We start from the raw sequence: 26,187 nt of genomic DNA, 5'->3' as shown, positions 1-26,187 counted from the left end.
TGAGAGCATCTATACATACTGTGATTCCCTGCAAGGTCTCTGAGTGAATTGCCTAAACATGCCTCTTAAGACAACTCTTAATGTGGGGACTAATGTTAAATGCTGCAAATCACAGGTGCACAGTTCCTGGCGAGCCTGTTTAGGTGCAGAAAGTAGCAAATATTCTCTAGTTTAAAAATGGCACAAGCTACAATATACTGGAACTGGGTAAAATACAGAAAACAAAATTACTCCTCTGGAACGTGGGCTGCACATTTTGTACATCTACTCATCTATTTTCTGAGGACAGCATTGGGTTCTGGTTATGTCACAGGGTAATAGTCTATTAGTTACAGATGCTTCATTTTCATTCTTTTCAAGTGGTTTTCATATTCCGGCCCCCTGCCCCCTGTATTGTTTTAATTTGTCCCCCCAAAATCCTGTGGTTGTAGCCTTAGGCTTTTATGGTGGATTCGATCCAACATGCTGCTTCATCACAATTCTTCAAAGGAGCATTTTGTTTAAAAAAAAAGTTATTTTTCTGTAATCCTAATCTAATGGATTTAATTCCTCAAACTCTGTGGGAGTTTACTGCCATATAAATGCCCGCTCCAGTTCATTTGAAAATCCAAGCTAGAGTGTCAATAACTTAAGTAATCTATAGAAAATCCTAGAAGTGGATTTTGAGCTAAAATGTCTCAGCTCTTTATCAGGAACACAGTGGTGGGATTTGAAAGTGTGTATCTGTGCCAAAAACAGTGGAAGTTCATACTTTTTAATTTGCCAGCTGTGACTTTCCCTCAGAAATCAGACTCACAAGAGGGTCACATGATCCAAGTCTGACTCCTGATAAGAGCCTCAGGCTGATTTTTACACACATGTCTGAGACTGGGATTTGGGTGTTACAAAGAAAGAAAAGAGACATTGGTCATAAACCCCAAAGAAACACAAAACAAAGTAAATACAAATAAGCTGTGCTTACCTCTGCGTGCTTCTCTGGAGCTGGCCAGAGGCTGACAACAGGACCTCTGTCCTTCATTTGTATGGTATCACTCATATTGATGTATTTTTTCAGCTCAATCACTTTGTTATCCCAAGAAATGTCTGTCATCCCATGATCAGAGAAGAGGAGGACATTGAGATCATCCTGAAGGCCCTTGTTCTGCGAAGGAAGCGTGTGACAGCTGTTACAGCTGGGTAAGAGCTTCACAGTGTCTGGGAAATTTTAATCCCTGTTTCACCTCCATTGATTAGTGGAAGTTGTCCAGAAGAAGCCATGGGTGCAAGTGCCCTGCAACATGTTTGCCACCACCAATAATGCCGGACATCCACTCTCACTTGCTGCTCTAGAAGAATCTGAGAGGTTAGCACCAAAGACAGATTCTCCAAAACAAATCCACACCCCTGCTAAATGACCAGTCTCACAAAACATATACATAGAATACATAGAATAAACCAGGTTGGAAGAGACCTTCAAGATCATCGTGTCCAACCCATCAACCAATCCAACACCGCCCAAGCAACTAACCCACGGCACCAAGCACCCCGTCAAGTCTTCTCCTGAAAACCTCCAGTGATGGCGACTCCACCACCTCCCCAGGCAGCCCATTCCAATGTGCAATCACTCTCTCTGTATAGAACTTTTTTCTAACATCCAGCCTGAACCTCCCCTGGCGCAGCCTGAGACTGTGTCCTCTTGTTCTGGTACTGCTTGCCTGGGAGAAGAGACCAACATCCGTCTGTCTACAACCTCCCTTCAGGTAGTTGTAGAGAGTAATAAGGTCACCCCTGAGTCTCCTCTTCTCCAGGCTAAGCAACCCCAGCTCCCTCAGCCTCTCCTTGTAGGGCTTATGTTCCAAACCCCTCACCAACTTTGTTGCTCTTCTCTGGACTCGTTCCAGCAAGTCAACCTCCTTCCTAAACTGAGGGGCCCAGAACAGTTGTCACAGTTGGTCTTAGACAGGATTTTATCCAACTGTTCTTCATCAGTAGGCCAGAATGTCTGGGGAAGAGCAACTTTGTCATGGTGCAACCTGTGGCAGGAGTGTTTCTCTCTTCCCCTCCCAAACACAAGCACTTTGCATTAGAGCTTTTGTAATTTAGTGAAACTGGGTATAGATGTTCCTCTCCCCACTGAAACATAAACAACTCCACTGTGCATTTGTCATTGTTGTAAATATTCATAGAACTGACATTTGCCCAAGAGCTTGGTATACTCCTTTTCTTAATGCAAAATCATTTAGTTTATGCTCTTTAAAACAGTACAGAGTCCTGAATGGTGCCATAGGCTGTAAAATGCTGTAAGTTAAAGGGCTGTAAATCTTAATCGTCTGACTCCACAAACCTTAGCAAGCAAGCAGTTTTTATTTGTTCACCTACTATAAAGCCCAGCCAGGAACTTGAGTTATAAAGAGAGCAACATGTATGATGGTTTATGGCTTCCCAGGGCAGTGTAATAATCCACAAGGAGGATTATAATGACATTGACCAAAATAAAAAGCGGGGGAATGCTGCCTTGACTTCCACGTGACCTTGGTAGCCTCTGTTTCTCAGGAAATAAAAGTTTACAGCCAACACATCCCATTAGCAGGCATTAAACAAGGCTCTCTGCAGTGCCACAAAGAGCAGTTTGAAAAGCCTTTTCCAAATGCACCCAGGAGCTGGGGTTTTGGACACTGCTCACCTTGATGAGAGTGATCATTTTGCTCAAGGCTTTGTCCACCTCCTTCAGAGCGTTCTTCCGCTGCTGGGACGAAGGGCCATAGTGGTGGCCTTCCACATCAATGCGCTCATAGTACACTGCAGCCATCTCGGCGCTGCCATTGCTAGAGGTGGGGGAGGAAAGGAGGGAGTGAGAGGCTGGTACACATGAGGACCACCCAAGTGCCTTCCCCTCCTGGCTGCTGCCATTATTGTCGCCATCACCATGAAACCCCAGAGGGGCATTTTCTGCTTTCAGCCTGGGCTTTCCTGCCCGCTGCTGCATAGCGCAACAAGGCTGGTGAGAGGCCTTGAGCACAAGCCCTATGAGGAGAGGCTGAGGGAGCTGGGATTGTTTAGCCTGGAGAAGAGAAGGCTCAGGGGTGACCTCATTGCCCTCTACAACTACCTGAAAGGTGGTTGTAGACAGGAAGGGGTTGGTCTCTTCTCCCAGGCAACCAGCACCAGAACAAGGGGACACAGTCTCAAGCTGTGCCAGGGGAGGTTTAGACTCGAGGTGAGGAGAAAGTTCTTCACTGAGCGAGTCGTTCGTCATTGGAATGTGCTGCCCAGGGAGGTGGTGGAGTCACCATCCCTGGAGGTGTTCAAGAGGAGACTGGATGTGCCACTTGGTGCCATGGTCTAGTCATGAGGTCTACCGAGACAGGTTGGACTCGATGATCCTTGGGGTCTCTTCCAACCTTACTTATACTGTGATACTGTGATAGCTGGGCTTGTTATTCATCCCCTCAGTCACTTGGGTTTGCTTGAGAGGTGCCAGGTAGAGAATGCCATGTGCAAACCCATGCTTGACATGGTAGCCTTCTACTACCTCTTTGAATTAGGAAGGTGGCTTTCCCTTTTATGACAAAGAATGACCCAGAAGAAATACTGATTTCTGTGCTAAATGCTCTTATTAAAAGGACTGTGGGAATTATCAGTCAAATGTGCTTTAATTAAAGTTTGTCACTTCTGGCTTTTTCCCATGTGAGGTCTTCCAAACCTCCAAGATCAACTCAGGACAGGCTCTTCCATGACCTTGCCAAATCCTGATTGGTAAGAACTGGGGTGAGATTTTAGATGGGGATTTCATTCAGGAATATGTGATACTGTGTGATAATATGACGAAAAGAAACTAATCTCCTAGTTGCATAAGTTTAGCTGATCATACAGTTCTGCACTGAACATCTCCAGCCTAATTGGTGAGGACCATACATACATCAGTGCTTAATTATACATTTTTATGACCACTGCACAGTTCTCTGGCAAGCTCCCTGAGAGAAGCTGTGTGGGTAAAATCACAAATCTATACTCACTGACATTCACACCCAGCTTTTTTCTACTGTACTTAAATACGACAGAGTATGGTATCCATAATAAATGCTCTCATCCGGATCAAGATCCCTACAAAAAGACTGTGTGATGTCCTGACAGGTCCAGCTTCTTTAGTTAAAGACACCTCAGTAGTCTGGTGCCATGAATGAGAGAGAAGAGAAAAAACCAGAGGTGAGGGACAGACTGACTGCGAGTCTGTCATTTTCCTTTGTAAATTTGCTGAAGGCCTCCCAGAAGCAGTCCTGTAGAAAGCTGAAGGTCTTTGCTGTAGTGGGAGTTTCCCCACAGCAGAGCAGTGTTCTTTCTCACTCTTCCTGATTTTAGAATCATTCAGATAAAGCAGCTCTTCCCTCCCCCAGATTAATTTTAAGCATTACTTTCCATCTGTATTACACATCAATTAATGTCTAAAATTTAACCTTGTAATTTCTCTCTCGCACGCACACTCAATTAACCCATGGAAACAGTTTTCTTCTGCTGCAATGCCTGTATTAATTAGCTACTTAGACTGCTTTGTGTCTTCTCACCTGTAACTTAATGATTGTTTTGATCAAGATAGAAGCTAAGAAAGAGATTTACTGCATAAAACAAATGGTCTTTCTTATGCTATGGTCAGATTTCTCAGTGAAGGCTCAGTGCTGTCAGGATGAACATTTAACTTTGTACATGACTTCAATGGGACAAGCCTCAGTTATGCAGCATGCTTAGGAGTTTACAGGACTGGGGCACACCACATCTAGAGCTTGTAAGCTTGAGTTAGACTTTGTCTCCATTTTTTGCCTTTTTTCCCTAAGAAAACTAGGCATCTCTGACCGTGGCTTGCATGGGAGTACTAATTTGTCTTTCTAACTGTGTGTTAGTCCTGTCTTCTCCCATCACCAGTAACTTTCAGAAGAAATGTCAAAAAGGGATTTATTTTTTAGCAATGCACTTTGTAAGTACTGTGCAAACTTCACAACCCCTGTCCAGGAAGGTAGGTAGATGACATTAGCCCTTACATTATAGTTGTGGAAAAGAGGTTTTAGTTTTACTTGCCAAAAATCAGTGCATGATTTAGTTTTGAATATTTTCTATGTAATGATTACAAAGAGACTGGAGAATATTCCTGAAGAATGGCTTTCTTTGGTTGCATGGGGACCTCAGTGGCTCCCTGATGAGTTAGGTACTCCCACCATTGTAGAACGCACTTATGAAACTCCCTCCAACCCTCCTGAGGTTAAGATGGGTCAGGACGTTCCAGTGTCCAAACTCCAGTTAACCCCTAGACTCTTTTCCTGAGATCAGCAGCTTTCACCTTCTGTGAGCTGCCCCACCAACACTTGTGTCCCTGTCCTTTTCTTCCACTGAAGGCAACAGCAAGGAGCCCTGTGACTTGGGCTGAATTAGCTACTGAAACTTTTTCAGTAGGCTCCAGCTCCCAAAAGTGCAGCTTGAAGCTTTAACAGTTTGTGCCTTGCTTTCAATCATGTTCACAATTACAAAGCTGCAACGCATCCTGAGCAACCTTTCTTCACAGAAACCATATGGGGAGCTTCAAGCATATCCTGACCCATCCCCAGATAATATCCAACCAAAAATCTTCTCACTGGTAATTCTGTGTTTTCACAAGAAGTCACAGCTGGTCTCTGTATTCAGTTTTCCACTCCCTTCTTTATTCACTGAACTAAAAGTGTTGCAGAAGCTTCAGAAAGCCTCCTATGGCACATATGTATGCCTCATCTCACATGCAGATAACCTTCTTAAAATATAAGCTAAATCATTTCAGGATCAAATGTCTCATCTGTTTGGAGATAGTTTCTTTCTCAGCCCTGTGCTGTAAACCACACTGATCTGTGAGCATCTGTGCAGCAGGACCCTGTGTGCAACTGGGAGCAATATCTCCAGCAACCCTTTCATCATTTTGGAGCCTTCATTTCAAGGAGAAGCAACACTCAGCATTTGAATATGAAACTCTCCAGATGCAAATCACTATGGCAGTTGGCAAGTAGCAAATTAGAATTTCCTAGGATTGGGTCCAACAAGGTTTTAAGAGGAAGCTTAGTTCCAGTTAAGGTAAGGCACCAGCCCTGCATGTGGCAGTGCAGTCTTCTCTGATTTTACAAGGTACATGGAGTTGTCCCTTGTTAGTATTTGTATGAGACAAGGTGGAACTAGAAAGCTGGAAGTGGAGTGTATGGTTTTCCTAGAAGCTGGTTGAAAGATAGATTCCCATCATTCAGGATAGATGATCATTGTAGGTCCCATCCAGCTCTCTGCCTCCCCTCTCTGCTCTCCTTTCCCACAAAATTCATAATTTCCACATTTCCTGGGGCACTCTAAATACAACCATTTCAAAGTCTGCTCTTGCAGACACAGAGTCACAGACTAATCCTGAAATTGTTTGAAACAGCAAATTTAAAATAGTAAGTTAGAATGTATCTTCTGTGTGGCACCATCCACATGAAAAGACAAGCACATCTTTCCCTCTGGTCTTAGTGTAAGGGCCCATCTCTGTTATGGTCACGTCTCTGCGACAGTACCATAAAGCAGTCTTTGTCCCCCACCTTCCTAACTGGGAGCCAGTCCTCACAATTTCCCTAGAGGAGGGCTGACAGTAAACCCAAATACTCATCCTTGGGAGAGGAAGCCCCACACTGCAGAAATCTACTGACATACCCCAAAGACTCAAGAGCATCGTTGATGGCATCCAGGAAGTTTTTGTCTGTCGGGACACTGAAGTACTCACGGCAGTAACTTGGTCTGACGCCGAGAATTTCGACCTCACAACCTACAAGCAAAAAGCAAGGTGAGCTCTGCTCTTTCACCTTGATCACAGACCCCACGCCGTGTGTGTTCAAGTTCAGGTTTGTAAATTGCCTGTGACATTACTTACCTTACACCTTCCCTGCAGGAAACCTTGTGGTTGGAAAGTGAAGAGGGGAAAGTGGTTGGTTTGACAAGTGCCTGTAGCAAGTCATACATTAGGTCCTTTTATTTCCCTCTCTAAAAGGAAGGTCTCTGTGTGACCTTCCCCCAGTAAAACTCTTGATTCCCTTATGGCAGACAGTTTCCACCTAAACCACTGGCTTGTTTTCATTTTAATGACAGTGGCCACATAGCCTCATTTCTAGGTTTCAAACATAACAGATTTAGATATCGTTCCCTGGAAGTTCAGCAAATATTTTCCATCTAGAAGACATGCTGTATCTTGTGGGGTAATATCCACTATAAACTTATTTTATTATGTGATATTAGTATTCCACTATTAAATCTGTTTCCCAGGAGGCCTTATTAAAACAACATAAATCAATTAACTTTCTTGGTAACATACAGCCTTGCAAAATACAGTCTGTTTTGTGGACCAGAAATTTATGGCAACAAATCCTACAGGAGAACATGGCCCTGAACACACAAATCCTTGGTTTTGTGGGATTTTTTTTCCCTTTTGCTCTCTGGTTCCTATGCTGATTAATAAGAACATCCAAAAGAAGTGTGCTTTCCGAAACACTGAATTCATGCAAATTATCTTTCAAGAGTCCCAGTCCTCCCGTGACAGTTAGGCATTTTCTGGTGTACTCCTAGGGAAAACCAACCCAACCCAACCACACCCCCCCCACACACAAACAAACAAAACCACCACAACAACAAAAAACACCCCAAAAAACACCCCCAAACTCCCAACAAACAAAAAACCCCACAACATCAACCAACCAACTAAACACTACCAGCAACACAACAAAGGAACCAACCAAACAAAAAACCCCAACCCAACCAACCGACCGAAAACCCCCAAGCAACAAAAGGGATCTTTTGCAAACTTGTGTCTGTCTGCAGGAATACAATTAAGTCACAAACCCAGCTCTGAGCCACAGCCTCAGTCTGCCAGCATGTGGGTCCCTTAATTCTATTCTATTCTATTCTATTCTATTCTATTCTATTCACAGGCATCAAGGATTGTCATAAGTTGACTTGCTTCTTGTGGGGTAAAAAGTAGCACAGGAGGTATAAACACAGAGAGGGCACCAGAGGAACCTGAGCTACTTTCTGAGGGGCTTTACAGTGGCTTGCTAACCTGGACACTCAGTAATGAGAATTTGTCAGTGTCTTGCATCTCAGCCAGCATGAGCTTACATCACTGAGATGCAGTACTGGGACACAGGCTAAGCTAGGAGACTTCCAAGTGTGATTTCTCAGGAGTACCATGAGAGGTTGGAAAAGTCAAAGTATTTAAGCTCAGCAAATGTCAAAAAATCTTCACTGAGTGGCAGAAAGTCAGATAAATCAGATGGAGGTATTACCCTTTCTGAAAGTTAAAGAGCCCTAGCACACATGATAGATTTCACCCTACGGTCCATGGTAGCGTCTCCCGGGCCTCTACATCCTTTGTTTGTTTCAAGGGACCCCATCTATTTTGATTGTTTGTAATAGTTAATTATTTGCAATAATAAGCAGAAAGTGCAGTCAACGTTTGCTTTTCTGTAAATGCCACTTTTAGACCGTTTTGAACCTCTAGCTAGTATTTTGGGAGTGTGAAAACAATTGTGAGAATGTGTGCTCACTTTTCATTCTTCCCCTGTTGCCTCAAATTTATGCGACTTAATTCTCTACTTTCTGTATGGAGACACTTCAGTGTTTCTCTCTCCACCTGACTTGGAGGCAGACAAAGGGAATGTTAAGATTTTTCTTTGTTAAACTACAAATAGATGGGCTGTATTTGTTAAGCTGTACTGATGGATATCTCTCTGAACAGTTTTGCATGACACTAAACCTTTCTTTAAAAACTTGAACTCCTGGAGCAGGAATAAGGACTTCTTTCACGGGGATATATAGGTTCCTCTTTATCTATCTGACATGGAGACCTGAACCCCTGCCAACTTTAAATTGCCTTTCTAAACTCTGATTTAACAGTTGGACACTTCATGTCATAACAGAAGGTTTTGAAGACTTTCCAGATTAGCTCCATGGCCTGGTAAATGTGTATAGATAGGAAGAAGTTTGGTTTAGAGTATTTCCCCCCCTCTCCCTTTCTCTCATTTCACTGTTTAGAAAAGATGTCACTGCACTTCAGCTGAAGCAGTTGTATCAGCTGCCAGAAAATGAAGGAGTTTAAGGGTTGGGGGTGACATTGCCCTCTGGGCTGAGCAGGAGGAGCACTGGAAAGCTTTGGCTTTGATGGTACCAACAAGATGCTTTCACACTCCCCTGAGGCTTCTGCATTCACTGCAGTAGCAGTGCTTCAGACAGGCAACCTGGGTGCAAGGTTGTGCGTTTCACCTCACATGTGGTGTTAGCTGTTGTGTTTTAGTCAGCAATCAGTCAGAGGGTATATGACATTTTCCCCAGGAACGCCCTGAAGAGCAGGAATTGCCTAATAAACACATTGAAGAAAGAAGTAAAATGTCCTTTCATGCTAAGTGAATATATTTTGGCAGAAGAAGTGGTTGGGACCCTTGGCATGGTGGCATTTTGATGACTCCACTTGTAGAAGCAAGAAAGTCCAGATGATCATGAATTGCTTTTGCTGTACTTGTTGGCTCACAGATTAAGCTGTGATGGATGTGTTCCCATCTGACAGGCCTCCTGCTTTGTGTCCCTGTTTGCTGGGATCTGGAATTTCTCCCTTTAAGCATTGACTATGCATGAGAGAGGGACATAAGGAACAATATGAAGTGGCAGATTTTGGGTTCAGACTTCAGTAAACTTAGAACTGGCTCTGAGGAGAAAATGGCACTGGTGTAAGTTAACCCTGGGAATCAGCTCTCTGATAGTCACAATGCTTTTCTGCTAAGTTTGATTGGTCTTGTTTGTCTTCATCCCTGGCTAGAGATGAAATAGCACTTTCCAGAACAAGGTGTGAGGAATTTGGCTGTATGTTGCTGCTCCTATGAAGTGTTTCCCATTTTTTCCCCTGTTTGGATCTTTACCAGATTTGAAGATTCCATTACTAAGCAGCAGGCTGGAATGTTAATCACTAATAGTGGATCATATGCAGTGCAAATGCCTGTGTGACCTCTACCCACCTTGGTTATTAAACCCCTATTTTTAATTTAATTTTGTTTGGTATCACTCCCCAGTCAAATGTCTTGGTAAGCATTAAAGCTTTAAAACAACAGGACTAGATGTTTAAGAAAGGATGACAGCCATTCTGTGGAACTAGAAAACTGTTTCAAAAGATCACATAGGGAAAAATGGAATAATTATTATTGCATTTGGGGAGACTTCTGTTTACTTCAGTTACATCTGGAGTTACAACTGCCCTGTGGTTTAGTTCAATAGTTCTTCGTTTCACCCCATTGCCTGCCCTGTCCCTGACCCTGTATGGCCAATGTGTCCTTTGAGACCATGACCACCCTTAAAATAAGCATGTGCTTAAGCGTTTGCTGAACTGAGGCACTGACGACTTTGCCAAAGGTCGACTATCACAGATAAATAATTAATGACAGACAGATGTACACATCACAGTCCACAGCTAAAATGCCAGATCCATGCAAAATATTCCCTCTCTGTTCCCCAGGAGAGTCAATGTATCCACCTGGCAGCATAGGCACTGGGAATAGGGAGGCTCTATTGCTCCTTGCAATATTCCACTGGAAGTAGGTAAGCATGAAGGGTGTAAGTATGTATGCAGGGAGACATGGACAGCCCTCATGTGTCTTCTTCCTGGAGGACAACACTCAAAGGGCAACAGGAAAGGGCTAGGTGAAGTCCAGAGGCATTTAATGGAAAGTGAAATTGTTCTTTTGGATTGCAATCTCTCTCTATTGCATCTATTCAATAAATAATTATACCTATACAATGCAGTTACATTAGTAGTTACAAATTAATAGTCTATAGAAACAGGTGTGGGGCTTTTTGCAAATCTTTAGAAGAATTTCAATATTATTCTGTATTTTCTCTGTCCTACTAATGCTCTCAGGTCACTTGGGTGATCTCCAGTAAGAAGAAGGTGGCTTTTTTCTTGAGGGCTGATCCAAACCATTATATCTAAACTGAAATGCCAGTCCCTTCAATTCTGTCACCTCCAGATCTCTTCTCCCTTCAGTACTGTAGAAATACTCTGGATAGCTTTTCAATATTTTTTTCATCTTGGTTCACTCTTTCTTCCCTTTCCTGAGAACTGTGGCCTTTTTTCCGGGATGCCATTAGCCACATTGCATGGCCAGGCATATGTGTGTTAGGATGCAGATGAGCTGGCTGGGAGCCCACGGCATGAGTCTGCTGCCACTGACACTGGCTGTATTCAGTATAGTTTTGCTAACATGTGGTCCTCTAGTCTGTAGCTACACATAGGATGGTATCTGCATACTGTTCAGGTAGCAGAGTTAAAAGGTCAGAAGAGTGAGAAACTGAGTACCTTACAAGGGATTTGATCTGGCTGCACAGCTGGAACATTTATTTCCATGTGGGTCCCTTAATGGACAGCCTAAGGGTCTACTCCTATTTGCTAACAAAGACACATTATTATATGTTGGTAACATTTTCAGTGGTTCACTATCTGTGTAAGGCCTAGCCCCTCCAAAATGAACAGCTCAGAGCAACTGGGACCTCAGCACAGTTAAAGACAGAGGACAACAGTGCTCACCAAAAGATGCTTTGCTTTCAGCTGAATTTTTCTGTCCCCATAAACCAGATCTTCAGCTCTCAGCTATTAATTTCCAAGTTAAAACCAAACAAGAATTTGGGGAGGATGGTTACTGTTTAACCTTGATAAGTGACTAAGAACCATTCATGGAGCAACCATTGAGTGCAGCAGAAGCTGCAGGTAGGCACAAGGGCCAAGTAGTTGGTGGAGGAGAGGATGTTCTGCAAGCCAGCACCCCCCTGAGGGTACTGTTCAGTGGAAGCTACCTGCAGTGACACTTCAATGTTTTCCTTTCTAAGCATATGCAGATTGTCACGGCCTAAGAAAAGATAATTCACTTCTACAAGTGGTTAGTAATGTACTCATAATTCTTGTCTGTATTTCATAATTGTATTAAAAAGCCATCCTACAGTATATGGAGTGGTTAGATGTAAAGATGCACTATTAAGAGGGTAGCAGCTTTTGACATACTGACCTGGCCAGTAGTACATGGAAACGTTCTTTTTCATTTTCATCATTGTAACCCACAAAGGCTCTGATCCATTCCACCAGAGAGGCAGCAGGCTTTCTTTATTCACTCCGATATCAAAAGACACGTTTGTCTTTTCATCCCACATGTAGTTTCCAATCATCTGGTGAACCTCACAGTGGCGACCTTCAGAAGCAGAGAAAACAAACAAACAAAATTACACCAGCAGCACCACTGCAACATCCAGCAAATCAGCTGAAAAACCTTGATTTGAACTCTGGGACCTCTTACCTTGCAACTGCTCATATGATCCTCCTGATTCTGTTACCTTTTAATAAGGTCCTTTAGGTAGCTCTCCATTGCCCTCCCAATTCAGCCATCTAGTTACTGAATCTTGTCAGTCACTTGTGTTCCCTTCACAGTCAATGGAGAAGAGGCCCCTCCAGAAAGCAATTCATACCATCCTCAGTATCTAAAGTATCTGGGAGGGGTTCTCCTCTGGAGAGGCATATTGCTTTCTGCTGATTGTAGAGAAAGATCACATCATTCACTCAGCTTCAGCCAGCCAGGCTTCAAATAGCTGAGACCAGAAGAAATGAATCTTACATCCTGTGGCGTGCTCAACATCCTGTGCCCAGTCCACACACAGACACCACAGTGGTAGCAGTTTGGTTTAGTTCTTATTTTTACTAATTTTACCTTTTTGTTGCTGTTAGGTTTTTTGTTTGTTTTTAACAAACACAATTTGTGCTGGGTTGTAGAGACAACGATCATTTCATCAGACATTTTCAGTCTTCTTACTGCATCTTGGGGACCCTTGGGCCCTTCTTTATATTGCAAGAAACTAGTATGCAATAACCAAGAGATGGCTCTCACTTCTTGTCATTGCCAGGAGAGAAGATTCTGCATTGTAAGTGTTAATCTGCAGGTGAATTAGTAAAAAATGGGAAAAGATAAATTGAAGATTAAGTTGTACTGGGGGTTCACAATTTCCATATCTTAAAAAGTACTAAGTGGTGCACGTGTGTCACACTGTCATTGTTGGCTGGCGAGTCACAATATTGCAAGGATCCAGACAACAGGCTTTGGTTATTGTGAGACTGAGCATGGGGATCAGAAGAGGACTCTCTATAATTTAGGTAGAAGTGATCTTGGAATGGATTTTGAACTCTCAGTCCCTGCTGAGAAGTATTTCAGTGATGCAAAACATTTCCTCCTTCCCCAGTTTCAGCCTGGGGTTTGTCCTTTTTCTTTCAGTTTTGGTCTGCTCACAGTGGTGGTGGTTTCATCTGCTGTGTATGCTGCTACCTCTTCTCCTGTCTGTCTGTTTTCCCTTTGTGTAATCTGATACACTTGCAATAGGAAATTGTCCTTACCTCAACTAACATTTTGCTTTCCAGGCTTCTTTCCTCCTCACCCACCCGCGGAGGGGTGGGGGAATGAGAAAAGCCCTCTGTTATAACTGGACTGCTGGGACTCAGCTTCCACCTGAGTTAAACCCAGGAAAACTCCTGAGCATACATCAACCTGCTAAACTGCAGGCAGGCCAATGGTGCCAGCCTGGGAAACAGAGGTTGGTGGTGAACCTGTTAAGTCACCTGTTTGTAGGATGCATAGTGTGAAACAATGCGCTCCAACTGCTACTGGTGTAAGTTCCACAGAGGATTTAAGGTCTACTATCAGTGTGCCCACTTCTTCAAGGAACAGAATGGAGAAGGTTCTTTGTAGTGTTGTTGGGAGGTTTAATTAACTATGCACAGTGATACAGAGGATGGTATTCTTCTGATCTCCACATGAGACAAGTTCATTCTTCTATGAACTCCAACTCTCTCTTTTTATATTGAAAAAGAGACCTAGGAAACTACACGGAATCCATTTTCTTTGCAGATATTCCTGATTCCCAGGGACAGAAAGGAAGATAAGATGAACAGACAGACCAAAAGACAGGACCATTTAATGCTGCCTGGAGTCATGAATTTCTGCTTGCCTGAAGCTCATGACCCAGAAAGACGTTGAACCTCCTTAGGAGACATCAATAACCAACTAGTCAATCTCTTCCCGGGGTTGTTCATCCCAGTAAACACTATTCAAAGATTATGCCTCATATCTAATTTTAGTTGTTTGTTTGGGTTTTTTTCAACCTTTGTTAATCTTCAATCATGGCTATTCTGTGCCTTGCTCACTGATTAAAAAGCCTTACATTAGTTGGTGTTTCTGCCCCCCAAAGACATGCACATACAGAATCGAGGTCACTTCTCAAATTTCTTTTGGGTCACCTGTGCAGTCCCAGTTATTTACATCCCCTCTTGTAGCTTATTTTCTTAAGTCTGAGAAAATGACCTTTGGTAATCTCCTTTTTAATGATTATCAAAATAGCAACATGGTGTTAGGCAGTTACCATAACACACTGAATTTATTATTGCTTCCATTACTGCAGCTTTCCTGTGTAATCAAGTGCTATCTTAGGAATTTCAAAAGTAGGACCTAGGCAAAAAGCAATTTCAGCATACAGAAGTCGTTATTTAAACTCCCTGCAATTGTAGTAAAAAGCACCCCCCACCCCCTTCCTCCAGCAACAGAGGAAAACAAAGAGGGTATAGTTCCCAGGGATACGATAACTGCTGTATCCATCTGGAAAAGAGCCAGCAAAAGCATTTGCAGGTCTGTGTGCCACAACTTTCTTGGACACTACACTTCTTGCAGCACTGGCTTTGTCTAAAGCACATTCCCATGTCTCCAGGCACTTATGTCAGTACTCAAATAAATCCATGCAAAGCAAAGATAAAGACTGGAGAGAAAAAAAAAAAATGAAAAAAGAAAAACCACCAATGAAACACTCAATGGCTTGGCCACACACACCAACAGCACAGTAACACTCTGCACCCTGAATTGCCTACATGCAACCAGTGTGTGCTCCTGTAGTATTTGCTACAGGAATGACCTTTCCTTTGTGGTCTTTCACCGGCTGCAGAGATAGCATGTAGCATCACCAGTAGGCACATGATGTATCATTCGGGGACCATCTGCATCTGTCTGCAAGAGAAAATGCCCTTCTGAGACACTCAATCTTTTTCTGAAAGACAGGAAGAGTGTGGCAGATGTGCAATGCCATGTCTGGTGCATCAGGCAACAAAGCAGAGGTAAAACATCTCTGCACTGAGCAAATCAGGCTTATCAGAGAACCCGTGGTGTGTTTATTAGCCAATGCAGTGAAGGTTCCGTGACCTACCCAGAGTATCTGCTTGATGACAAATGTAAGCACACACATTCAGCTAAATGTACTGCACTATGTAATACTGTGTGCACGCTTTCCCACTATGGGGAGACCTTTCCTCCCACATCCCACCACAATGTCGCCACTTTGTGACATGAGTCAGGAGGGCAGATGCAAGTATAGGCTGTTGCAGGGCTATGTAAGCTGAGGAAGAGCTAAGTTCTTCCACAGAAACACCTGCATACACATAACATAGGTAGGTTTTAAGAGCCCACATGAAACACACGGTTTCCTCTCTCCCCTTCCTTCCCTCCCCACAATATCTTTCCTCTGCTATTCCCATGTTTGAAGAGCCATCTAAACACTGACTCAGACCTGCTCATTCATCATCTCTTCAGCCCACTTCCAAATCCCCTGGATACCTGCCAGATGACTTGCTCTGGAAAAAGCTCTGCTCTTGCAGAGGAAGACAGCAAGGCTTCAAAGTCACCAGCACCACATTCCCACTCCAAAGACTATCACCAAAGACTGAATGCAGCCTGCTGTAAGCAGAACATCCTGAAGGGGCCAACTCTGCCTGCTTGCTTTGATATATGCCCTGTTCTGCTCTTCACCTGCTGGGTCTCATCTGCCCTGCTTTGAAAAGAAAGACTTCAGGGGAAAAAAAAAACAAAACATATGTGCTACATCTTAAGGGACCTGGTGAAGACCAGGGCTCATGAGACATCAGAGAGAGAGATTGCTGCTCTGGGCAACGTGGTCCCAAGCAAAAGTGTACCTGCAAGGCATGCATAGAAAATTTGTGTTCCCAGAAGATCTTGATGGCAAGGTCTTTCCAAATTTCTATGACCTCAAATACCAGACAGATCATGATTTGCAATCCAAGTAGGATCACATCCAAAGGCACAGAAAAGTCTCTGCTGTATACAGCAATTTAATCTTTTTTTTTTCCTGAAGAGGATTCACAGAGTGTGAAACTCTTCATTCAATGCTTTCCTAATGGGGCAGGGCTGGGATGCATGAAAATTGCTTCCTAAGCATCCTGCTTAGGCTTTACAGATGCTTGCTTGTGCAGGAAGGCAGACGATGTCCTTGGAAAGCAGGTGCTCCAAGCTGTCAGCTGGTGTCCTGAAATGAGTAGCAGCAGTGGGCTGAAGGACCACACTGGGACCCTTTGCCACCTACAGCTGGGTACAGCTCAAGGGCACTGCAGAACCAAGCACTGCAACAGGGCTGAACAAAACAATGGGCAAAGATGCCTCCTGTGCCACTAGAGAGGATACAACCGTCTGGTGTCTTTCTGTACACTAGTTGTCAGCTAGTAAGAAGGAAAAAACCTGTGCTTCAGTTTGCAGCATTTGTGCTAGAGAAAACTTTCTGTTCCCCACTTCAAAAGTATTTCCATTTTTTTTTTAACTGGTAGAAAGCACACACAGATTTTTACAGCATTTTGTGTATGTGTGAAAGAGAAAAATCTTGGCACTTGGCATTGCAGCCTTTCTGGAAGCAGCAAGTGAACAAAGCACGACAAAGAATGTGAAAATTAAAAACTCTCCACGTTCCCACTCTCTTCTCCAGCCTGTCCTTGCTAGGATAGTACCCCTTCCTGCCAGTTAACACTATTAGCATAGACTTTGTTCTTCTCTTTTGCTTCTCAACACAGAATTTTAGAACTGGAAAGCTACTGAATTCAAGAAAAGAAAAGAACATTGATTTCAAAGTTGCATGTCATAAACAGAATCCTTCAAATCTTTGCTGTTGCTGGCATACATGGTGGCTGAAAGAGGAGCAAGAATCAAAAATCATATTCCCTTGTCACTCATCATGTTCTTTGTGTCCTGGCTGATTTTTTTTCTTCTCCTAGCTTGGACAGTGAAGCTGGGAGAGTTTCCATTCACGTGTACCAATAATAAGTTTCCCTGTTGTACTCCTATCCTTCCAGTTTGATGCCGCAGACAATACACAGGTACTGTTTATCTAGTTAAAGACTTGCTTAATTGCTAAACATAAATTATTAGCATCCTTTTCTGGACCAGGCTGGAGTCTGAATACTGGTAACCTGGAAGCAGAAGAGAGGCATCTGCTAGAGCCATCAGCAGGTGGGGCTTCCCTGGGTACCAAGCGGAAGTGGAATGGAGATGCTGTGCTGTAAACCAGGAGCTCTCTCACAGCCAACAATAAATGTACACATGCACATCAGTCAGACCTCAGAGGACTCCATTTGCTCCTAGAAAACATGGAATAAGTGGGTTGCAGCATACACTGGGGCACAGGGGTGTGGGGGGTTCCCTTGTGCCCACGCCAAGCCCAGCACAGGTACGCATCGGACCACAGCATCATCCACCAACGCCTCTCCTCAGCAGTCAAGTGTGCCAGCGTTGAGGGTGAGAAGTGAGGGAAGGGCAGGAGAAACACAGAACATAAGTGAAACCCTCAGTCTGGCAGAGCAGACCTTGGCTGCCACCCATCCCTGGGACATCTGCCACGTTGCCACTCTTCCTCTTGCTATGCAGAGAAGGCAATGGCACATACAGGGCTAAACTGCAGTGGCTATGAAAACATCATGCACCACCCCTGTATTTTAGAGGAGCCCCAAACATGCCATCACTGAGTTATGGCAACCATGGGACAGTCCTGCAAAGACCACAGCACTCACCCTAGGTACACAAAACTGAAACATCCACTGTTCAACATTCTTCTCCATCCCACAAGCTTCATGGGACCTCTCAGCCTCTCTGTCAAGTATTTAGGTTCAGGTTCTGCCCAAAGACACGGGTGCACCTTGCCAGCAGCTCCCCACCCGCCTCTGTGAGCAGAGACTCTCCCAGCTTCCACTGAGGCCAAGTGAAATACAACTTTTGGACACAGGGCTGCACAGCTGACCTGGCTGCAGGCACTTGTGGAGGACCTGCCAGAAGAGACCTCATTTGTGGTTAGGATCTTGGAAAATAAATCCTTCCTGGGCTTCCAGATCAGATGGGATACCATACGCTGGTGTTTATGCTGGCTGGGGCTGGAAACGTGAAGGGCCCCTCCATGCTCTGAGCTGGGAGGGCTTCAGGGTAGCTGAGACACAGGGTGTCCCTGCAGCACACTCCCAACACCTGCAGGTTGGCAGGTGAGGGAGACCTAAACCTCTCAGCATGAGCAGATTTTCTTGAGAGACGTGGCAGAAGGGGCTCTGAAGCAATAACTCATGCTTGCTTGGCATGAGAGCTCCTTGCAGAGCTAGGTCACAGCAGGGAAAAGGTGTTATAAATGCAATAGTGGTTTGTGATTTGCGTTACAAAATACAACATTCAGGGTGGTAGGACAGTTGACTTGTTTTGAGAACAGAGGGTAAAATGTTCAGACTGTTTTGGTTTGAAAGAGAGCCTGAGATGATAAATAAATGCCAGCTTTCTCAGGACCGCAGAATGTTTACCTTAGATAAGTCCTGAGCAGCTGTGCCTGCGTGAGAAGATGAGTCGTTCAAAGGACGCATGAGAAAGACCTCTCCACAAGGAAGATGCATACTCAAAGCAGCCCAGGAGTTTGCTAGAACTCATTACCATATCCCTGCCTTCTATTAAACATAAGCATGCATGTGTAGATGATGTAGCTATATAAAGAAAAGATGGTAATTGTAAGGGGCTTTTTGGCAGAGACTGGAGGTGGCTTTGAGGGGGAGTCTCTGCCAAGCCCACGCCGAGTCCCACAGTGCGCACTCAATCACACGTGTCAGCAGCAACAGCGACTTAAGGTCACGCCTTTCAGGTCAACAACTGAAATATCCTAACCAGAACAGGGACAGCTAGGACACAAGAGAAGATTCAGCCTAGCAACTCAGAAAACAAACCAACCACTCAAGAACCAGTCTTTACACCACTGTGGAAGCCAAAAGTGAGACAGGTGGCACAAATGAAGTTGTTAGAGCAGACAGCTTTTCAAAGAGTGGTGGTTTAAAATGTTACAGCTTTGAGCTGCCTTGCACACCAGCCGACTTTTATAACAAAACTTTTCCATTTGAGTGTCAGTGAGATCCCTTTGCTCCAGTAATGACTTGGCTAGTGTTTGGTGCTGCTTCATGCAAGTAGCATTGTCTTCCAGCTAATTCAGAGCAGTGCGTTGCCATCCTGTTGAGCTGCGAGTGCCACCCTAGCCCATCCCTGGTGGAAGACTGAAGTGTGCAGCTGCGACAGTCAGTGTCTTTACACTTGTTGTTACCATTGCTGAGTGAGGGGGAGCTGGAGGAGAGCAATGTGACCCAATACCACACGGTGGGTGCAGCAGGGGGGATGTCCTGGGGTGGAAGGTTGTGATTTGGTGCCTTGGCTTTCAGGGAGATGAGAGGTTTTCCCCATATTCTGAGTCACTCCATGACTTTACGTGAAGAAAACCATTCACATTCCTCTTGTTTCTATTTTTTCTTTCCCATAATTGCTACAGATGGGGAGAAAGGAGAAAAACAAACAAACAAACCAACCACCACAAACAATCAAGGCAGGCCCCAGGCTTTGGGCTGAGGCTCTCTGTGTCACTCTGGGAAGCTCCAGCAAATATTTTCTCATAGGCTAACAGCAGCAGCAGATTTAAGCAAGAGGTGGCTCTGCTGTGGAAAGCTCTGCCATCATCACCCTGCAGCAATGCAGGACCTCGGGCAAGTAATTTCCCTCCTACTGCTTCCCTACCAAAATTTACCTCCTAGGTTACCTGGGCTGGGTCCTATTCCTCCACTGTGTCTGTGCTTTGCCTACCACCTAGTCTCAGCAAAATGGGGTATGCTTCACATTAGCATACAATTCATTAGTTTGGTTTAGATCCATTGGTCTTGATTATCAGTGTGACAGATGCACTTGATCTCCTTAAACAAACTTGCAGCATTTTCAGGCAGGCTCCAGGAGAGATAAAGAACTGAGCCATAACCAGCCCAAGAACTCCTCTAGCCAACCCACAAATAACCAGAATGACCCAGTGAGCATGATCTTAGAACACTGATCATGCTATTACATATGAATAGTAGGGTGGCTGCTCCAAGAATCAAGGAGCAAAGAAAGTTGTGAGCACAAGATGTCTCATACATACCTTTGACTACACCCCAAGCACTTAGTATCTAAGTGAGCCTTCTTTGAGATCTCCCTGCTAAGCAGTGCAGCTGTATGGCAGAGATCTCCCCTTGAACTGAGATGCCTCTTCAGGCAATGAGGCCTTTTATCCACAACAGATCATTGGATGAGCGTAACCTGAGCGCTCCCTGAATTACAACTTGTCTGCCTACCAGATGATTCTTGCACTGAACAGGGACACTTCTCAAGATTTGTGATGCTAGCACTGTTCTAACTTAATTTTTCTCTGTATGCTTCTTCCACGTAGCAAATAATAGAATGAACCTTGCAGCTGTGAACTTTAAGTCACACTTTAAGAAGTTCACATTAAAATCACTTTTGCTAATACCTGACAGTGACTATTTAAGTGATCTAAACCACTCACTTGTAGCAATCAGTTAAGATTCTGCCTATCTGAGCATAGCTTTGAAAACCTCAGTAAACTTGCTATTTCTTGTAAATAGTAAATCAGTTAGGCTGCTCTCTTTAAAACATCAGTAAAATAGAATGACTAAAAGATCCTGCAGATAACCAGGCAGCTGCACCATGTGCTACTGCTTGTTAGTTGCTTGTTGCAGAGGATAGCTACCTTCTGGCAGGGCTGATGGATACAAATTAATGCCTGCGCTGAGAAGCAGCAAGGCAGATGCTTCTGACCTCCATAACCTCTGTCTGCAGCTCTGGACAGGAGGAAGCAAGTTCAGACTTGAGAGGACTGACTCATCCCAATGGTGATGGTGTCTTAGGACACAGTGGAGATACATGAATGGTGAGATGTGATGCAAGCTTTCACATGCCCATACAGCAATGATGGGGACACAGACAGTAGCTTGCTTGCACCTAGCAGGTTCCTAAAGTGTGATGCTTCTGTCACACTGCCATGCCACATTTTGTCCAGAAGCTGTCCCAGCTTTCCAAATTGAACATGCACAGACTGAACACAGGTAATGCTAATGTCTTCTGGATGATACAGACTCCTAAGCCCACCACTGCCTAAAATGTGGCATCCCTTTTTCATGGAGGCTACAACCATGGCATTGGTAGCAAGATCAGCACAGATGCAGGATTTACCCTGCTGTCATGTGGTACACTAACACCCAAAGGGCTGAAGTGCAGTGTTGGATCTTCCCTTGGATGTGTTTATCACCTAAACTTTGTTCTTGACTTATTGAAGACTGCTGTGACTCATGATATCTAGCTGAATTGATGTTTGCATTTTAGCTGTAATTGGCTTGAGATCCTCATCATGAAGGCCAGGAGTCTTGCAAGAAGAGTTGAGTTTGGTCTCATAGATTGTCTCATTACTCTGACCTGAAATCTGGTACCCTAAAAATTGTGACGAGTGCAGAAGTGACATTTCATCATCCTAAACAAAACTCCTTTGTGAGAGAAAAATGGGATGTTTTCAAAACTCCTCAAAAGGCCAGTTATAGACCTCACTCAATGTATATGCACTTAATAGGAGTGATGATTAAATATGGTAAGGAGCAAAAGCAGTCAGTTTCCTGCTCTTTAACACCACCATCCAAAGGGGTTTTGTTTAGGATGAAGGATTAAGCCAGTTTACATGGATAAAGAATGTGGTCTGAAATGATTAAACACCTCTGTTTTCAGTCATCACATCTGCTTTGCACTCATGCATTTGCACCAAGTCATGCAAAAAAACTTCTGGTGGTTTTGTACTCTTTTCTGTTCAGAGATGAGCAAGAGAAAGGCATTCCTTTTGAGAGGGAGGAAAGAGTTAAGCTGTTTCATAACAAGCTGGGCACAACAGATGCCAGATTTTTGTCTTACAATGGCATCTCTTTGCTTTCCCAGCAAGCCAATGGACACTGTATTGTTCTGAGGACAGCAAAAGATGCTACATATCCTAGGAGAGATTTTTCCCACTCCTCCTCACTAGATGGGATGGTCTTGTTTATTACATCTATATATATATATATGTTTGGTTTGGGTTTTTATAACTCAGCTGTTATTTCCAGGGTGTGGTATCTGGTGGTAATAACCCAGCTGTACTCTCTGCACCTTCCTAGTATCACTGTAATCATCATTGTTCCACTTAGATTAAAAGCAGAACAGTATAATGAAAGCTAGCAATCAGAAAACTTAAGGGGCGCAAAAGTAAAAACCCTTAATATTCTTGTATTTGGCTATTTCATATTATTACAGATATGAAGACTGAAGACAAAGTTAAGACAGGGAGCTATCAAAGTAGTAAGTTTAAATTTAAGAAGAAATTTAACACTGAACTTGCCAAAACAAACCTGCTGACTGAAAATAACCTTCTATCTTACACACCCTCAGTTTATAAGTCTTTTTATTAACTGGAAAGGCGTTGAGCAGGCTCTGTATTCATCTTCTGCACATTTCCCACTTGTTTCTGTGTTCTATATGCAGTAACCCCCTCAGTACTTCCAACCAGAGAGCCCTGGATGGCCAAGCTGGTGGCAGGACATGAGGACTGGGTAGCACAGTGGGAGCACAAAGGGAAACTTCAAAAATCATCTCCAAGCAGCACGTCCAAGTTCAAAGCAGTTTTTAAGAAAGCAATACTGAGCTGTAATGCCACAGTTTTAAATTCCCAGCTAAAAGCACAAGTTGTGTTATTTTTACATCATCTTTAGAAGAAGACGTCACGGGCAGCTGCCCTCCACTTTTGGCGCAGGGTGCTGACAGCTCTGCGGAGCATCGCGGCACAGAAACACAAGAACTCACCCGTCATCAGCGTGTAGTAATTTGGGTAGGAGAGGCTGGGGAAGTCTGGAGTCATGTAATCCACCTTCACCCCCATGTTCACGATGTCCCGAAAGCCCGGCAGACCCTCCAGCTCGCTGTCGTCGATGTAGTCGAAGCGAAAGCCATCGAGCAAGAACACCAAGAGCTTGCGGTGGGCCGAAGGGGCGGCGGGGGGCAGCAGGAGGACAGCGAGAGCTGCAGCGAGGAGGCGGAGGCTCCCCATGGCGGGCAACGGCGAGGGGTCGGCGGGCAACGGCGAGGAGCCGGCTGCACACTACTCTCCTCCCGCCCCTACTGCCCCTGTTAAAGCTGCAGGACTGCCCCGCGCTCCGAGGGCGTGGGAGGTCGCAGGTTGATTGCAAGCAGATAATTAACCTCGAGCGGGGGGAAGAGCTCGGTGCTGCCCGGCTACAAAGAACAGGCTTCACGACGACCGGGAAAACACGGCGCAAAAGTAAGTAGAGCCTGTCAGGAGGTCCCGAGGGAGGGTAAGGGCGGGGAAGGAAAGCTGCCAGCTGGCCCCGGGCGAGGAGGGACCAGCGCTCAGCCCGCTCCCAGAGCTGCTGAGAGCGGCGAGCAGAGCCCGCCCGCCGGCCGGCCAGCCCAGCCCCACGTCCGGGCTCAGGCTTGCAGAGGTCCCACAGAGAGGGGCTGCTGGCTGTTAAAAAGTGTTGCAGTTCCAGCTACGTCAATGCGCGCTTTCTAATGATCTTTCCGGCAGTGGCTTGTGGCAGACACTCAGACTGAGCTTAAGGCCAAGCATCTCGCCAGTACGTTTAGGTTCAACACCTCCATGGCATAGCTGCGCTGAGCGAGCTCACCTCCGCATGGACCCGAGCCCCCGCAAAGAGCCTTGTCCTCTCCACTTTTGCTATGCTGCCGTGGGGACTAACTAATCCAGCTCCTGATGCTCTAATAGAAAAATCTAGTGTTCAGCATTAGACAGAACAAATTATACATTTATGTTCTGGTCATTGATCTTATTAAGATACAAAGAACAGGATGGTGCCAAATTTCATATTAAAAAAAGTGTCACACTTTAGTCGTGGATCGCCACCAGCTTATTTTCCTGCCAGCCACAGGAACCTAACTATACCTGTAAAGCAATGCCAGCACCTGTTGTACACCATAATTACATGTTAACTCACTTTATTTGAATTTGTTTCTCTAAATTAAAGAAGTTCATAGCATTGTCCCATTCATCATGGGAACAGCCCTTCATAGATGTTTACACCTGGGGCAGGTTGCAAGAGTTGGCCCCCACCCTGGGTTGGATGTCTGAATCTTTTTTACCTCATCACAAAGCTCCCAATTGTGTGTCCAGCGTGTCTAGCCACCTGTTACTGAACACTGGGCTAATGCAAGTTCAGCATGGCTACTTTCAGCCTCCCTTGCCCTGTACAAAACCCCATTACATCCTGGCTTGCATTTTGCACAGCATTGCACTGGTCAGTGCCCATGAGACAGAGCAGTGGTTTGCAGTTCACTGCTCCTGAGACATGGCTGGCAGGATGCCGTCCCTGTCTTTCTCCCACAAGGCTTTCAGCACAAAAAAGAAGATGCCCTAACAGAGAGAGGGGTGCTGGGATTTTCTGCAGGAGGCAGTTGCTTAAGGTAAATGGAAGAGGACAGAGCAGGGGGAGCCTGCAGTTGAGCAGGGCTGCTCAGTATCTTCAGCTGGCTATGCTCCTGTTCACCTTCTCAGGCAAAACTCTTCTTCCTCCCCAATCTCACAGCCCAGCACTTGGGACATCCCTTACCTTAGAATTACACCTGAGCCAAGGACTTGGAGCATTTATAAGCTCCAGCCCAGGAATCTTTAGAACAAGACAATGACTGAATCATCCCTGCAACAGCTTATCCCTTTTCACATAGCATTTACTTTTGGAATGTTGCATTGCTAGCTATCATCATCCTGACAGCTTTAATGCTGTCTGTGTTTGACTTATCTCACTTGGCTTCGGTTCTTGTATTTTCTCACGCTGCAGTAGCAGTTTCCTCAGCAAAATCAGCCCAGGGTCACACAGCTGTACTGCACCTTGAGTCAGAGACAGCTGAGCCTTGGAACACTTTGCACAGACTCATGCCCAGAAGGATAGATGGACTGCAGTCCCCAGTCTGTAGGGATGATAACAGATCCTGGGCCAGCAGCCCAGTCCCTGTAGCAGACGTTGTCTGGGAGAGCTGGACTATACCAGCATGCTCTAGCCTGAACTTTGATGGAAAACACCCAAATCCTGCAGCACAAGGAGAAAGCCCCAGGGCTGTGTGACTTGGGCAGCCAGTCTGTGCTTCACTGGCGTCCCAGCCAGTGCAAGGCTGTTGCTGCCCTGCCCATCCCAGGCAAGGCTGCAGCTGCATGTCAGGCTGGTGGCAGACGTGACAGCCTGGGCACCAGTGGGGGCAGCTGCCTGCCTGTGGGACAACACGTGCTGTATGTCAGGCCTATGGAGAGCCACTGCTCTTCTCAGCCATCTCCAAGCTTGGTGGGATCTCAGCTGAGGATCTGCCTCTTTAGTCACTTTCCAAAGGGAATATACACATCTCCCTTCTGCTGCCCCTTGCCAGACATCCAGGATGGGAGAGAACTTCTACTAGCGCTTACTGAGGATTTTCACTAGAGTGAAAACTATATGTAATGGCTTAGAGCCATTAGCTGTAGTGTCATGTCTTGGCCACACCACTGTGGTAATTTACTATGTCCATACTCGTTTTGAACAAACGCAGAAACATGTCCAGAGCTGAGGAGGGCAATGTGATTATACACCTCTGGGCAAGCCCATGAGGACATTCACACTGATGTCTTGGCATATCCTCTAATTAGTGGCCTCTGGGCTTGCCAGCAGCACTTGGCAGAAGCAGCAGCTGCCACTCATGAAGGGATGGGAAAATCAAGGAGAGTCAAACAAGTGTCCAAGATGGACTCCCACCTTGAAAGGATGAGAAGGCTTTTGAGGTAATTAGTCCAAGAAGCCAGAATTCCATTATGATATGGTACAAAGATAAGTTGTCTTATCCTTTAATGGCATTAAGAAATAATGCCTTCCTTTAAAGAGGGTTGCAATCTACTGGTTGACAGCTTCTAAAGCAAGCTGTCCTGAACCAACAC

At 44.9% G+C, this 26,187-nt stretch overlaps 1 protein-coding gene across 1 annotated transcript in view; it reads right to left on the bottom strand.

The window, feature by feature from the left end:
* Positions 1-23,313, bottom strand: part of ENPP6 (ectonucleotide pyrophosphatase/phosphodiesterase 6) — a 28,526-nt gene extending 5,213 nt beyond the window's left edge. The window contains exons 1-5 of the mRNA XM_009910866.2: positions 23,058-23,313; positions 12,051-12,230; positions 6,670-6,781; positions 2,663-2,804; positions 962-1,141 (exon numbers count right to left, since the gene is read on the bottom strand). Of these exons, the coding sequence (XP_009909168.1) occupies positions 962-1,141; positions 2,663-2,804; positions 6,670-6,781; positions 12,051-12,230; positions 23,058-23,301 (858 nt within the window). The 5' untranslated portion in view covers positions 23,302-23,313. The remainder of the gene's footprint in view (positions 1-961; positions 1,142-2,662; positions 2,805-6,669; positions 6,782-12,050; positions 12,231-23,057) is intronic.
* Positions 23,314-26,187: the final 2,874 nt, after the last annotated feature.

The sequence above is a fragment of the Dryobates pubescens genome, chromosome 1 (genome assembly GCF_014839835.1).
Source record: "Dryobates pubescens isolate bDryPub1 chromosome 1, bDryPub1.pri, whole genome shotgun sequence".
Lineage (NCBI taxonomy): Eukaryota > Metazoa > Chordata > Aves > Piciformes > Picidae > Dryobates > Dryobates pubescens.
This window is presented reverse-complemented; position numbering and strand designations above follow the sequence as displayed.